The 16,178-nt window shown below is 36.7% G+C and overlaps 1 protein-coding gene across 1 annotated transcript in view; it reads left to right on the top strand.

Annotated features, from left to right (window-relative positions):
- The window catches only part of LOC132544614 (titin-like), a 154,846-nt gene that overhangs the window by 17,985 nt on the left and 120,683 nt on the right, over positions 1–16,178 (top strand). Inside the window, exon 6 of the mRNA XM_060208240.1 lies at positions 15,055–15,120. Within this exon, the coding sequence (XP_060064223.1) occupies positions 15,055–15,120 (66 nt within the window). The remainder of the gene's footprint in view (positions 1–15,054; positions 15,121–16,178) is intronic.

Genomic DNA, 16,178 nt, shown 5'->3' with positions numbered 1-16,178 from the left:
TGGAGTGGAGTGATATTCCTACATGAATTTCAACACTAGCCATCTAACTAGGTGTTGTCTTTTGTCTCCTACACGTAGTCTAGTTGCCTTCTTTGTTGTGTCTTTAAACTTTCCCTTATAAAGATTTGTTTTTGTCTTTCTGTGTTTGTTTGTGAAATGGGTGGTTTAGTAGAGTAGTCCTGCATACTACCAGTGGCTTTCTACTCAATAGAGAACACATCTTTCATATTTATTTCATATCTATTTTTGATAAAAGGATTGAAAGAATGATGCTTCATAAACTTTCAAAGCTATTCCTATGAGAGTGTGTATCTGAATTTCTCAACCAATAACCAATTTTGTCTCTGAACCTCTAATGTAAAAAAAATGTCTTGTAATGATATAACTTGGAAATTATGTCTGTGAGAATCTGTATGTGAGCTTGAGAAATAATTATCTATATCATTTATGAACAAATTATTGGAAAGATGGAGTCAGTGTCAAGTCTGTCTCTTTTCTTTCCCTGTGTTAAGTACCACTTCAGAAAATGTTAAAATGTTTTTAGGGACTTTTATATGTGAAGTGGCACTCATAACAGTCTGTGTCCAAGTATATTAGATTTTATGTGTAAGTCCAAATATATTTGTGAGTGTGATCCTGTGATCTTAGTCCCCTCTCTTGGTGTGTAAACCATTCTCTCTGAATGTGTGTATTCAGCATCCTTTGTGAAGTACATATGATAAAAAATCTATCACACCACACACCCACTGCCAGCATGTCACACTCCTAACCCAGCATGCTGCACTTTGTTCTTGTTAGCCTTGTGTTGTACACAGGCAACCTACTGGAAATATATATGATGTTTTGTTATGACTGAAATGTAAAGAAGTTTTGTCATTCCTTTGTCAGTAAGTATAGTTGAAATCTATATGTGCTGCAGTTTTCTCATTATTGTACTGTTTGCTAGGATCTACAAGCATGAGTGACGAAATAAGTGTATTTGTTACAGTTTTTACGAATTGCTTATTTTATTTTAATAACATAGAGAACCTGCCATGTTGTACTGAATATTGTGTTATTGTACATGTTTATATACATTTTGTAGAACTTTTATCATTGGCTTGAATGTTTATTCTGTTTTAAAATTTTTTAGAAAATCATTTTTTTTTCTTAAGATGTGTTTTGTGTGTAATTGATTCTCTGAGTTTCTTAATTTAATTTTGTTTGGAGATTTTTTTCCTGAAATGTGGGTTTGTTAATGTTGAAAACTTACAAATTTTTAAGATAATATATAGATGGAGGTCACATACGTCAGTATTATCAGGTCTGTACATATGTAGCTGATAATGGTCTCCAAACTTGTTCAGTGTTTATCAGAATACAGATTAACCATGATTTAAATCTACTGGCCAAACAGGAATTAAGAAAAAATCATATGTAGTAATATAGCACCAAATCCCATCCCATTATGTAAATCAGCTTAAACTTTTTTTTTTTTTTTTTTTTTTAAAGATTTCTTTGCCTTATGAGTTTTGAATTTTGAATTACCTTTATTCTGATATGTGCTCTAGTGCAGCTTATGTAAAAGGCATGTTATCTGTTGCTGAATTATTTGATTTTAACTACATAGTTGTATAGATGCTGTCTAAATTGTCAATGAAGTCTTATGGCTTATCTGGAAACAGAATCTTGTTTAATGAATATTTTTAAGTCATACAGTATCATCAGTACTAACTGTCATATCATGGTTAACAAATGTTGATATTTAATACATAATTGGTCGTAGAACTCTTAGAACAATGGAAATGAAAACCTGTAAGATAGCTTACATCCAGAAGTAAATTTAGAGATAAAATTATTTCTGTATTTAAGACATAGAAAAGCCTCGTTACACAGTAACCATTTTTGTTGAAAGCAGTTATGGACACTAACCGAGGAGTACAATTTTAACGCTCCCTGGAATAAGCTATGCTCTGTGTGATTTCTTTTGATATTATAAATCTGCATTAAACATTTAAACATATTATCTTTGATGCAGTAACTGTATTCTGTGTTTCCATGTCATGCTTTGGGAATTTTGTTTTGTACTTCAGATAAAATGTAGACAACTTGCACTTTTGCAGTGCATAGTGTAGACTGTTAAATAATAGATACTACAACGATGACTTGTATTGACAGGTTTTGGTTTCATAAAAAAAAAAATTATTGTGAACATTTTTGGTCAGATAATCCATACAAAAAAAAGTGCTTTTATGAAGTTATGGTAAAATTTGTTTATTGAAATCTGGTGGTAGCTAAGAAATATTTCTGAAACAAGGCTTGGACATAACATATTCATAATTATGTTGTGCCATTATTGTGTATGGCTGTTCTCAATATTTGCATGAGGCTGTATATATTGTGACTAAAAGACACACAACATACCACTTTTATACAAACATCTGTCTTTCACATGAGGATGTGGATGGAAAAGATTTTTTTTTTGTTTAAACATGGTGTGTGAGAGAGTGTGTTTGTGTATATGTGTTATAGGTACAATCTATCCTAAAGCGTAATATGTAATTAGATATTTTGTCGACATCAGTCACCGATGACCAACCAGAGAGCGGGGATTTATCGGAGGATGAAACACGTCCTGTGGCCCAATCAGAAATTACTATTCCTCAAAAATTTACTGAGGAAACACAACCTTCAGTCTCTGAAGAGACAATTTCTGAAAAACTAGAATCAGAAAAACCGAAAGAAAAAGGAGAGCTACAGAAAGACATCAGCCCAGATCTTGAAGATTTTGTGGCTGGAGTTGTACATGACATTCTTGAGTCTGTGAAATCAGTGGACAAAAATGTTTCAGAGAAAGACACTACAGATCAGGAAATCGATAGGAAAATAGTGGATATGGTGCGAGAACCAGAGGAGGAGGAGGATGAGACAGATGATGTCAAGTTTAAAGAAGTTCTTCAAATTGATAAGAAACCAGAAGAAGATCTTCCAACATTCAAGGAAAGTGTTGAAATTGAAAAACGTCCTGATACAGAAGAAGTTGTTGTTGATATTGACATCAAACCTCAAACTAGAACTCGGGTCACGAAAACTGTTACCGAGACAACCGAGGTCACAGATTCTGAAGTGATGGAAGTTGAAACCATTGCCCCAGAGGATGACATCATTGTTACCGAACGTGAAAGTCTAGCTGTGACAGAATTCGCTGAAGACAAACCTGGATTCACTCAAGAGATAGAAAAGCAGCCGAAACCAGAAGAACTGGTTGTTGAAGTTGACGTTACTCAAGAAAAAACCAAGACAGAAATCACAAAAACAGTAACAGAGGTAGATGAAATTACCGATACTGAGACAGTTGAGATCGAAACAATTGAGCCTGATGAAGACATTGTTGTCACAGAGATGGAATCTATAACAGAGTCTGAAACTGCAGAGGAACAACCGAGATATGATGAGGAGGTTGAGAAGAAGATTAAACCAGAAGAACTTGTCATCGATATTGATATCACTCCTCAGCAAAGAAAAACTGAAATCACAAAAACTGTAACAGAGATTGAAGAAGTAACTGACACCGAGACAGTTGAGGTGGAGTCGTTGGAGCCAGAGGATATTACTGTCAAAGAAAAGCAAACAGTGTCAGTAACAGAGACAGCTGAAGAGCTACCCCAAGTCATTGAGGAAATTCAGAAACAGCCTAAACCAGAGGAGGTTGTGATTGATATTGATGTAACGCAGCCAAAATCCAGGACAGAGATGACAAAGACAGTCACAGAGGTAGAGGAAGTCACGGATACTACAACAGTTGAGGTAGAAACCATTGAACCGACAGACGTCATTGTAAATGAGACGGAAACAGTTTCTGTTTCCGAGACAACTGAAGACCAACCAAAGTTTGTCGGAGAAATCGTGAAACAGCCAAAACCAGAACAAGTTGACATTGATATTGAAATATGTCCTCAACAATCCAGAACGGAAGTAACTAGATCTGTGACAGAAATAGAGGAAATCACTGATACTGTGACACAGGAGGTTGAAATTTTGGCTCCTGAGGAAGAGGTTAAGGTTACAGAAAGAGAAACTATCTCAATATCCGAGACAACAGATGAACAACCAAAATATATCAACGATTTAGAAAAGCTACCCAAAACAGAAAAGATTGGCATCGATATCGACGTTGCCCTTCAAATATCACAAACTGAAGAGATCACAACAGATGAGAAAACAGAGGAAATCACCGACAAAGAGACTGTGACGGTAGAAACCATTACACCTGAAGATGTGTCTGTTTCCGAGACAGCTGATGAGCAACCTAAATTTGTTGAGGAAATTGACAAACAAGCAAAACCTGAAGAGGTTGATGTTGATACTGAAATAACAAAGATAGAAGAAGTTGTTGATACTATTACAGAGGAAGTTGAAACTCTAGCACCTGAGGAGGAAACCGTTGTCACTGAAAGAGAAACTGTTACTGAGAAACCAGAGGTAACAGAAAAAGTGATTGAGGAAGTTCCAGAGGAAACATTCAAAGAATCAACAGAAATTGAGAAGAAACCAGAAGAGGTTTCTGAAGTTGAAATATCAGTTGAGGAGAAACCAGCTGAAACCTTTGAGGAAAGTGTTGAGGTTGAAAAGAAACCAACTCCCAAGGAAATCACATTGGACATCAGTTTGAAACCTGAAACTTCTGAAGTGACTGAAACAACTGTTGAGGTTACAAGTTTGATTGAGGAAACTGAGGAAGTTGAAACTGTCGCACCTGAGGAGGAAATTATTGTCACTGAAAGAGAAACTGTTACAGTTACTGAGAAACCAGAGGAAACAGAAAAAGTGATTGAGGAAGTTCCAGAGGAAACATTCAAAGAATCAACAGAAATTGAGAAGAAACCAGAAGAGGTTTCTGAAGTTGAAATATCAGTTGAGGAGAAACCAGCTGAAACCTTTGAGGAAACTGTTGAGGTTGAAAAGAAACCGTTGCCCGAGGAAATCACTTTTGACATCAGTTTGAAACCTGAAACTTCTGAAGTGACTGAAACAACTGTTGAGGTAACAAGTTTGATTGAGGAAACTGAGGAAGTTGAAACTGTCGCACCTGAGGAGGAAATTGTTGTCACTGAAAGAGAAACTGTTACTGTTAGAAACCAGAGGTAACAGAAAAAGTGATTGAGGAAGTTCCAGAGGAAACATTCAAAGAATCAACAGAAATTGAGAAGAAACCAGAAGAGGTTTCTGAAGTTGAAATATCAGTTGAGGAGAAACCAGCTGAAACCTTTGAGGAAACTGTTGAGGTTGAAAAGAAACCGTTGCCCGAGGAAATCACATTGGACATCAGTTTGAAACCTGAAACTTCTGAAGTTACTGAAACAACTGTTGAGGTAACAAGTTTGATTGAGGAAACTGAGGAAGTTGAAACTGTCGCACCTGAGGAGGAAACTATTGTCACTGAAAGAGAAACTGTTACTGTTAGTGAGAAACCAGAGGTAACAGAAGAAGTGATTGACGAACTTCCAGAGGAAACATTCAAAGAATCAACAGAAATTGAGAAGAAACCAGAAGAGGTTTCTGAAGTTGAAATATCAGTTGAGGAGAAACCAGCTGAAACCTTTGAGGAAACTGTTGAGGTTGAAAAGAAACCGACTCCCGAGGAAATCACTTTTGACATCAGTTTGAAACCTGAAACTTCTGAAGTGACTGAAACAACTGTTGAGGTTACAAGTTTGATTGAGGAAACTGAGGAAGTTGAAACTGTCGCACCTGAGGAGGAAACTATTGTCACTGAAAGAGAAACTGTTACTGAGAAACCAGAGGTAACAGAAAAAGTGATTGAGGAAGTTCCAGAGGAAACATTCAAAGAATCAACAGAAATTGAGAAGAAACCAGAAGAGGTTTCTGAAGTTGAAATATCAGTTGAGGAGAAACCAGCTGAAACCTTTGAGGAAACTGTTGAGGTTGAAAAGAAACCGACACCAGAGGAAATCACATTGGACATCAGTTTGAAACCTGAAACTTCTGAAGTGACTGAAACAACTGTTGAGGTTACAAGTTTGATTGAGGAAACTGAGGAAGTTGAAACTGTCGCACCTGAGGAGGAAATTATTGTCACTGAAAGAGAAACTGTTACTGAGAAACCAGAGGTAACAGAAAAAGTGATTGAGGAAGTTCCAGAGGAAACATTCAAAGAATCAACAGAAATTGAAAAGAAACCAGAAGAGGTTTCTGAAGTTGAAATATCAGTTGAGGAGAAACCAGCTGAAACCTTTGAGGAAACTGTTGAGGTTGAAAAGAAACCATTGCCCGAGGAAATCACATTGGACATCAGTTTGAAACCTGAAACTTCTGAAGTGACTGAAACAACTGTTGAGGAAACAAGTTTGATTGAGGAAACTGAGGAAGTTGAAACTGTCGCACTTGAGGAGGAAATTATTGTCACTGAAAGAGAAACTGTTACAGTTACTGAGAAACCAGAGGAAACAGAAAAAGTGATTGAGGAAGTTCCAGAGGAAACATTCAAAGAATCAACAGAAATTGAGAAGAAACCAGAAGAGGTTTCTGAAGTTGAAATATCAGTTGAGGAGAAACCAGCTGAAACCTTTAAGGAAACTGTTGAGGTTGAAAAGAAACCGACTCCCGAGGAAATCACTTTTGACATCAGTTTGAAACCTGAAACTTCTGAAGTGACTGAAACAACTGTTGAGGTTACAAGTTTGATTGAGGAAACTGAGGAAGTTGAAACTGTCGCACCTGAGGAGGAAACTATTGTCACTGAAAGAGAAACTATTACTGTTACTGAAAAACCAGAGGTAACAGAAGAAGTGATTGACGAACTTCCAGAGGAAACATTCAAAGAATCAACAGAAATTGAGAAGAAACCAGAAGAGGTTTCTGAAGTTGAAATATCAGTTGAGGAGAAACCAGCTGAAACCTTTGAGGAAACTGTTGAGGTTGAAAAGAAACCGACTCCCGAGGAAATCACTTTTGACATCAGTTTGAAACCTGAAACTTCTGAAGTGACTGAAACAACTGTTGAGGTAACAAGTTTGATTGAGGAAACTGAGGAAGTTGAAACTGTCGCACCTGAGGAGGAAACTATTGTCACTGAAAGAGAAACTGTTATTGTTACAGAGAAACCAGAGGAAACAGAAAAAGTGATTGAGGAAGTTCCAGAGGAAACATTCAAAGAATCAACAGAAATTGAGAAGAAACCAGAAGAGGTTTCTGAAGTTGAAATATCAGTTGAGGAGAAACCAGCTGAAACCTTTGAGGAAACTGTTGAGGTTGAAAAGAAACCGACTCCCGAGGAAATCACATTGGACATCAGTTTGAAACCTGAAACTTCTGAAGTGACTGAAACAACTGTTGAGGTTACAAGTTTGATTGAGGAAACTGAGGAAGTTGAAACTGTCGCACCTGAGGAGGAAATTGTTGTCACTGAAAGAGAAACTGTTACTGTTAGTGAGAAACCAGAAGAGGTTTCTGAAGTTGAAATATCAGTTGAGGAGAAACCAGCTGAAACCTTTAAGGAAACTGTTGAGGTTGAAAAGAAACCGACTCCCGAGGAAATCACTTTTGACATCAGTTTGAAACCTGAAACTTCTGAAGTGACTGAAACAACTGTTGAGGTTACAAGTTTGATTGAGGAAACTGAGGAAGTTGAAACTGTAGCACCTGAGGAGGAAACCATTGTTACTGAAAGAGAAACTGTTAGTGAGAAACCAGAGGAAACAGAAAAAGTGATTGAGGAAGTTCCAGAGGAAACATTCAAAGAATCAACAGAAATTGAGAAGAAACCAGAAGAGGTTTCTGAAGTTGAAATATCAGTTGAAGAGAAACCAGCTGAAACCTTTGAGGAAACTGTTGAGGTTGAAAAGAAACCAACACCCGAGGAAATCACTTTTGACATCAGTTTGAAACCTGAAACTTCTGAAGTGACTGAAACAACTGTTGAGGTAACAAGTTTGATTGAGGAAACTGAAGAAGTGGAAACTGTAGCACCTGAGGAGGAAATTATTGTCACTGAAAGAGAAACTGTTACAGTTACTGAGAAACCAGAGGTAACAGAAAAAGTGATTGAGGAAGTTCCAGAGGAAACATTCAAAGAATCAACAGAAATTGAGAAGAAACCAGAAGAGGTTTCTGAAGTTGAAATATCAGTTGAGGAGAAACCAGCTGAAACCTTTGAGGAAACTGTTGAGGTTGAAAAGAAACCGACTCCCGAGGAAATCACATTGGACATCAGTTTGAAACCTGAAACTTCTGAAGTGACTGAAACAACTGTTGAGGTTACAAGTTTGATTGAGGAAACTGAGGAAGTTGAAACTGTCGCACCTGAGGAGGAAACTATTGTCACTGAAAGAGAAACTGTTACTGTTACTGAAAACCAGAGGTAACAGAAAAAGTGATTGAGGAAGTTCCAGAGGAAACATTCAAAGAATCAACAGAAATTGAGAAGAAACCAGAAGAGGTTTCTGAAGTTGAAATATCAGTTGAGGAGAAACCAGCTGAAACCTTTGAGGAAACTGTTGAGGTTGAAAAGAAACCGACTCCCGAGGAAATCACTTTTGACATCAGTTTGAAACCTGAAACTTCTGAAGTGACTGAAACAACTGTTGAGGTAACAAGTTTGATTGAGGAAACTGAGGAAGTTGAAACTGTCGCACCTGAGGAGGAAACTATTGTCACTGAAAGAGAAACTGTTATTGTTACTGAGAAACCAGAGGAAACAGAAAAAGTGATTGAGGAAGTTCCAGAGGAAACATTCAAAGAATCAACAGAAATTGAGAAGAAACCAGAAGAGGTTTCTGAAGTTGAAATATCAGTTGAGGAGAAACCAGCTGAAACCTTTGAGGAAACTGTTGAGGTTGAAAAGAAACCGACTCCCGAGGAAATCACATTGGACATCAGTTTGAAACCTGAAACTTCTGAAGTGACTGAAACAACTGTTGAGGTTACAAGTTTGATTGAGGAAACTGAGGAAGTTGAAACTGTCGCACCTGAGGAGGAAACTATTGTCACTGAAAGAGAAACTGTTAATGAGAAACCAGAGGAAACAGAAAAAGTGATTGAGGAAGTTCCAGAGGAAACATTCAAAGAATCAACAGAAATTGAGAAGAAACCAGAAGAGGTTTCTGAAGTTGAAATATCAGTTGAGGAGAAACCAGCTGAAACCTTTGAGGAAACTGTTGAGGTTGAAAAGAAACCGACTCCCGAGGAAATCACTTTTGACATCAGTTTGAAACCTGAAACTTCTGAAGTGACTGAAACAACTGTTGAGGTTACAAGTTTGATTGAGGAAACTGAGGAAGTTGAAACTGTCGCACCTGAGGAGGAAACTATTGTCACTGAAAGAGAAACTGTTACTGAGAAACCAGACGTAAAAGAAAAAGTGATTGAGGAAGTTCCAGAGGAAACATTCAAAGAATCAACAGAAATTGAGAAGAAACCAGAAGAGGTTTCTGAAGTTGAAATATCAGTTGAGGAGAAACCAGCTGAAACCTTTGAGGAAACTGTTGAGGTTGAAAAGAAACCGACTCCCGAGGAAATCACATTGGACATCAGTTTGAAACCTGAAACTTCTGAAGTGACTGAAACAACTGTTGAGGTAACAAGTTTGATTGAGGAAACTGAGGAAGTTGAAACTGTCGCACCTAAGGAGGAAAGTATTGTCACTGAAAGAGAAACTGTTACTGAGAAACCAGAGGAAACAGAAAAAGTGATTGAGGAAGTTCCAGAGGAAACATTCAAAGAATCAACAGAAATTGAGAAGAAACCAGAAGAGGTTTCTGAAGTTGAAATATCAGTTGAGGAGAAACCAGCTGAAACCTTTGAGGAAACTGTTGAGGTTGAAAAGAAACCGACTCCCGAGGAAATCACTTTTGACATCAGTTTGAAACCTGAAACTTCTGAAGTGACTGAAACAACTGTTGAGGTTACAAGTTTGATTGAGGAAACTGAGGAACTTGAAACTGTCGCACCTGAGGAGGAAACTATTGTCACTGAAAAAGAAACTGTTACAGAGAAACCAGAGGTAACAGAAAAAGTGATTGAGGAAGTTCCAGAGGAAACATTCAAAGAATCAACAGAAATTGAGAAGAAACCAGAAGAGGTTTCTGAAGTTGAAATATCAGTTGAGGAGAAACCAGCTGAAACCTTTGAGGAAACTGTTGAGGTTGAAAAGAAACCGACTCCCGAGGAAATCACATTGGACATCAGTTTGAAACCTGAAACTTCTGAAGTGACTGAAACAACTGTTGAGGTAACAAGTTTGATTGAGGAAACTGAGGAAGTTGAAACTGTCGCACCTAAGGAGGAAAGTATTGTCACTGAAAGAGAAACTGTTACTGAAATTGAGAAAAACCAGAAGAGGTTTCTGAAGTTGAAATATCAGTTGAGGAGAAACCAGCTGAAACCTTTGAAAACTGTTGAGATTGAGAGATCAGTTTGAAACCTGAAACTTCTGAAGTGACTGAAACAACTGTTGAGGTAATTGAGGAAACTGAGGAAGTTGAAACTGTCGCACCTGAGGAGGAAAGTATTGTCACTGAAAGAGAAACTGTTACTGAGAAACCAGAGGAAACAGAAAAAGTGATTGAGGAAGTTCCAGAGGAAACATTCAAAGAATCAACAGAAATTGAGAAGAAACCAGAAGAGGTTTCTGAAGTTGAAATATCAGTTGAGAAGGTTGAAAAGAAACCAGAGGAAATCACATTTGACATCAGTTTGAAACCTGAAACTTCTGAAGTGACTGAAACAACTGTTGAGGTCAAGTTTGATTGAGAAACCAGTCTGAAAAACTATTGTCTGAAAGAGAAACTGATTGTTACTGAGAAACCAGAGGTTGAACAGAAAAAGTGATTGAGGAAATTCCAGAGGAAACATTAGAATCAAAGAAATTGAGAAGAAACCAGAAGAGGTTTCTGAAGTGAAATATCAGTTGAGGAGAAACCAGCTGAAACCTTTGAGGAAACTGTTGAGGTTGAAAAGAAACCGACTCCCGAGGAAATCACATTGACATCAGTTTGAAACCTGAAACTTCTGAAGTGACTGAAACAACTGTTGAGGTTACAAGTTTGATTGAGGAAACTGAGGAAGTTGAAACTGTTGCACCTGAGGAGGAAACTATTGTCACTGAAAAAGAAACTGTTACTGAGAAACCAGAGGAAACAGAAAAAGTGATTGAGGAAGTTCCAGAGGAAACATTCAAAGAATCAACAGAAATTGAGAAGAAACCAGAAGAGGTTTCTGAAGTTGAAATATCAGTTGAGGAGAAACCAGCTGAAACCTTTGAGGAAACTGTTGAGGTTGAAAAGAAACCGACTCCCGAGGAAATCACTTTTGACATCAGTTTGAAACCTGAAACTTCTGAAGTGACTGAAACAACTGTTGAGGTTACAAGTTTGATTGAGGAAACTGAGGAAGTTGAAACTGTCGCACCTGAGGAGGAAACTATTGTCACTGAAAAAGAAACTGTTACAGAGAAACCAGAGGTAACAGAAAAAGTGATTGAGGAAGTTCCAGAGGAAACATTCAAAGAATCAACAGAAATTGAGAAGAAACCAGAAGAGGTTTCTGAAGTTGAAATATCAGTTGAGGAGAAACCAGCTGAAACCTTTGAGGAAACTGTTGAGGTTGAAAAGAAACCGACTCCCGAGGAAATCACATTTGACATCAGTTTGAAACCTGAAACTTCTGAAGTGACTGAAACAACTGTTGAGGTTACAAGTTTGATTGAGGAAACTGAGGAAGTTGAAACTGTCGCACCTGAGGAGGAAACTGTTGTCACTGAAAAAGAAACTGTTACTGAGAAACCAGAGGAAACAGAAAAAGTGATTGAGGAAGTTCCAGAGGAAACATTCAAAGAATCAACAGAAATTGAGAAGAAACCAGAAGAGGTTTCTGAAGTTGAAATATCAGTTGAGGAGAAACCAGCTGAAACCTTTGAGGAAACTGTTGAGGTTGAAAAGAAACCGACTCCCGAGGAAATCACTTTTGACATCAGTTTGAAACCTGAAACTTCTGAAGTGACTGAAACAACTGTTGAGGTTACAAGTTTGATTGAGGAAACTGAGGAACTTGAAACTGTTGCACCTGAGGAGGAAACTATTGTCACTGAAAAAGAAACTGTTACTGAGAAACCAGAGGTAACAGAAAAAGTGATTGAGGAAGTTCCAGAGGAAACATTCAAAGAATCAACAGAAATTGAGAAGAAACCAGAAGAGGTTTCTGAAGTTGAAATATCAGTTGAGGAGAAACCAGCTGAAACCTTTGAGGAAACTGTTGAGGTTGAAAAGAAACCGACTCCCGAGGAAATCACATTGGACATCAGTTTGAAACCTGAAACTTCTGAAGTGACTGAAACAACTGTTGAGGTAACAAGTTTGATTGAGGAAACTGAGGAAGTTGAAACTGTCGCACCTGAGGAGGAAACTGTTATCACCGAGAAAGAAACTGTTACTGAGAAACCAGAGGAAACAGAAAAAGTGATTGAGGAAGTTCCAGAGGAAACATTCAAAGAATCAACAGAAATTGAGAAGAAACCAGAAGAGGTTTCTGAAGTTGAAATATCAGTTGAGGAGAAACCAGCTGAAACCTTTGAGGAAACTGTTGAGGTTGAAAAGAAACCGACTCCCGAGGAAATCACTTTTGACATCAGTTTGAAACCTGAAACTTCTGAAGTGACTGAAACAACTGTTGAGGTAACAAGTTTGATTGAAGATATTGAGGCAACTACTGAGGACAAACCTGAAGTAATGTCAATTTCTGTAGCTCTACCTGTAAGTGAATCTGTTTCTGATATTGAAATAATACCAACCTCTTCACAATTAAGTGAGATAGATATTGGGCCACAGGACTTACTGCTGACCAGTTCTGACCAGGAAGTAACCAAGACTGCCCCAGTACATGGTGAGGCATGCCTGGATGTGCCAGCAGATTGCTTGATCGTGATCTCAAATCTAGCTATGCGCCTTATTTTGCGATGCATTACAAGGAATGGCTCTTGTGCTCTGATAGACTAATAGACATTCCGATACTAAGAACTTGTGAATCCATGCAGTGAAGAATGTTGTGATTCCTTTGGAAATTATGTCATTGAAAATATAAATTATACCACAAGCAATTAATTTCTAATATTCTAACCAAAAATTAAGTAGTACACTGTTTTCAGATTTTGTTGTCAGAATAGTCTTTTTAAGCATGGGATACACATAGTGCCATCCTGGCAGCAACACACTGATACAATTGTATTGTATAAAATGGTTTGTAGTCTCTTCTGTTTACAGCCGTCTGACAAGGGGCATAACTCTGTAAAACAAACAATATATACAATGCTGAAAATATTCATGAATGATGTTTTAAAGAAACACTGTTTTATTTCCAAGATGAAGGTATAAAAATATTTGTAGATTTTCGTTAAGGTTATTTCTGCCCTTGTATTATTATACAAGAATTCACCTCATGTTCACTTGGCCCTCTTAGGATTGTTTAAAAGGGTTATATAAATGTTACAAATTCCTCCATCTTGAATTCGCCCTGCCCATTTATACATGAAAAGGCAAAAAGTTAAAACGATCGCAAAAATATCCCGGTATACAGTACATGTATGTGTTTGACAGTCTTTTTTCAAATAATTAACTTGCCATGTAAACATGATTTTAAGATTCAGTATTTTTAATCATGAGGGCCAAAAATGCCTTTGATCATAGATTATTGATCATACTCTAGGCTATTACGGTATCTTTTCCCCGAGTTTAGATCTGGTCTCTCTCTGCTCCGTCTTGAGTTGTGTCCCTTGTCATTGTAATCACCCTTAAAACAGGGTACTCTTTCACGTGTTAGATTCGATCAGCTCATGCATGACAGTCAAACCTGTTTCAAAGTCTAGTACACTCAAAACTTGATATTTGATATGAAGTTTAATCAAGATCTTTTAGAATCGGAAAATTTGTATTACAAATGTGTTTTTAAAAGGTTTAATTGGTCAAAAATGCAACTTGCAATATTATTTTGATATTCAGAAAGAGAATGATAAAAGAAATGTCAGGTTTGACTATACTTCTGTCACAAATGTAGACTGTGATTATTGTAATATTGAATATTGTTATTGAACACTTCCATACATAAACTACTCTTCACTTTAATTGATTCTCAATGATGTCCGGTGCTAATGCTTCTGTTAGCTGAATGTGACTAGCTCAATTTTTTTTTGCAAGATGTTATTATTCTTCCAGTTGGGAAGGCAAAAAGAGTAATTGTTTTAGAAAAAACATGTTGATGTCTTCATCTTTTAATGTATTAACCTAAAATGCATTTTAAGAAAGAATAGTAGAATGTGTCTTGCCTTATTTACTTTTAAACTTTCTTGATTTATCTTCATTTTGCATTATTTGTAGGTAATTTAGAAGTACACAAGAACCAACAGTTCCATGATGATTTTTTTATTATTAATTGACATGCATTTTCGTGAAAAAATAGATACAAGGAAGTAAAAACGATCTTTCTGGAATGGCACGCTATACAAATGATTAATATTAATACATTAACTTATTGTTTTTTATAAGAGTTGGGTAATTTCAAAACAATGCATTCGGCATTTGATTTTCATAACCATCGCATACTTTACCTTTAAAGTAATAAAAATAATTAAAATTGTTTGAAGTTCTGTAAATCGATAATGTATTTTGCAGCCAGAAGTTTAATATTTTATCATTGCAATAAGTAATATTATCCTGTGTTTTATTCAAATTATTGTTACATTTTTAAAGGTTTTATATAGTTGAAATCAACTTTCATTATTGTATGAAGAATTTCAATCTGTTTATGACATTGTTAACGTAAAAAATCTCATTAAATAATTAATGTCCACAAAAAACAGCACAACAATTATGTATTGGTGATAACATTGTATTTTGACATTTTTTATCAAAAGTTTTGTTTCAAATGTGAAACTTCCATCAATAGAACATTTGAAATTGGCAGTACTTTTAAAATTAGTACAAAGTAATTGTAAAAACAATTACCTGTCATGTTATGTAAATTTCAACGTGTAAGAATTTACTAAATACTCCCGATTTTTCATCTCAGCACCAGAAGAAAAGCTAGAAGAATCCGTGGCGGAGGTGACCATCGAGCAGGTGACGAAGATTGAAGGTAGGTTATTGTGTGTTGAAGTTTTTCGTGGTGAAGGGTTCTTCCGCACATTTCCTTATGTACTGGCAACAATTGTACTATTTATGACTTGTTAGTCGGCTTTATTTGATGAATCAAAATTTGCCGTGACCATACTGATTATTGTAATTCTGTCCCAGTAATGCAATTGCAAATATTGTGATGCTTTCTTTTTGTATTTTGGCTAAAATGCCTAGGAAAGAAAACAAGTTCTGTAAAATTTGAAATATGGCTTTTACTGGTTTATGACAAGGACAAGTACTAGTGTTGCCAAAGCCTTAGCCTTTTCCTGTCGACTGTAAATAGTCCTCTCACTGGTGTATCCAATACCTTACACAATCCGTATCACAGTGATGATGCAGCCAGTTTCTTTATTCCCTTTCTGACAAAACATTTTTTCAGTTCCAAACATTTGTATATACACAATTACATGCCCATTTGTAGCCTGAATTCCTCCTCATTATATGTAGTCAAATTTTGAACTTAAATGTTACCATGATTTTTGCCATTTTCTCCAATGTATTATGTTGATATCATATGTTTGCCTCTGACTTTTGACCCTCCTTTTTATCCCTATATAACCTCAGACCCCCAACTACATTGTTTTATCTATGTATCGTTTCTCAGCAGCCAGTGACCAGGACGTTTCTCAGCTACAGATATCTGTGGCACGGGAGACTACTCTCGATATTCAGGGGCAGATAACTCTTTCAGGTATCAGTTCAAAAGAAACTGAGATATTATCTGAAGAAATGACAGTATCTCAACAAGAAGACAAAACACAGCTTGATTTAAATGTTTTGTCTGAAGTCAAGAGCACTGTTGAGTCTGATATTTCAGAATCTATTACAGCTATTGATGTTGACAAACAAACAGTCTCAGAAATTCCACTTACTGAGGAAACACAACCAACAGAGGATGTGACTGAAATCGAGGAAACTCCAGAAGACACTGGAAAAACTGAGGAAGTTGCAGTGGAATTGGAAGTTACTCAAGTTGACAAACAGGTTGTCTCAGAAATTCCACTTGCTGAAGAAACA

This window comes from Ylistrum balloti, unplaced genomic scaffold (assembly GCF_031769215.1).
Source record: "Ylistrum balloti isolate Yb309-2 unplaced genomic scaffold, AGI_CSIRO_Ybal_v1 Utg369590, whole genome shotgun sequence".
Lineage (NCBI taxonomy): Eukaryota > Metazoa > Mollusca > Bivalvia > Pectinida > Pectinidae > Ylistrum > Ylistrum balloti.
Note: the sequence above shows the minus strand (reverse complement) of the source record. Positions and strands in the feature narration are given on the sequence as shown.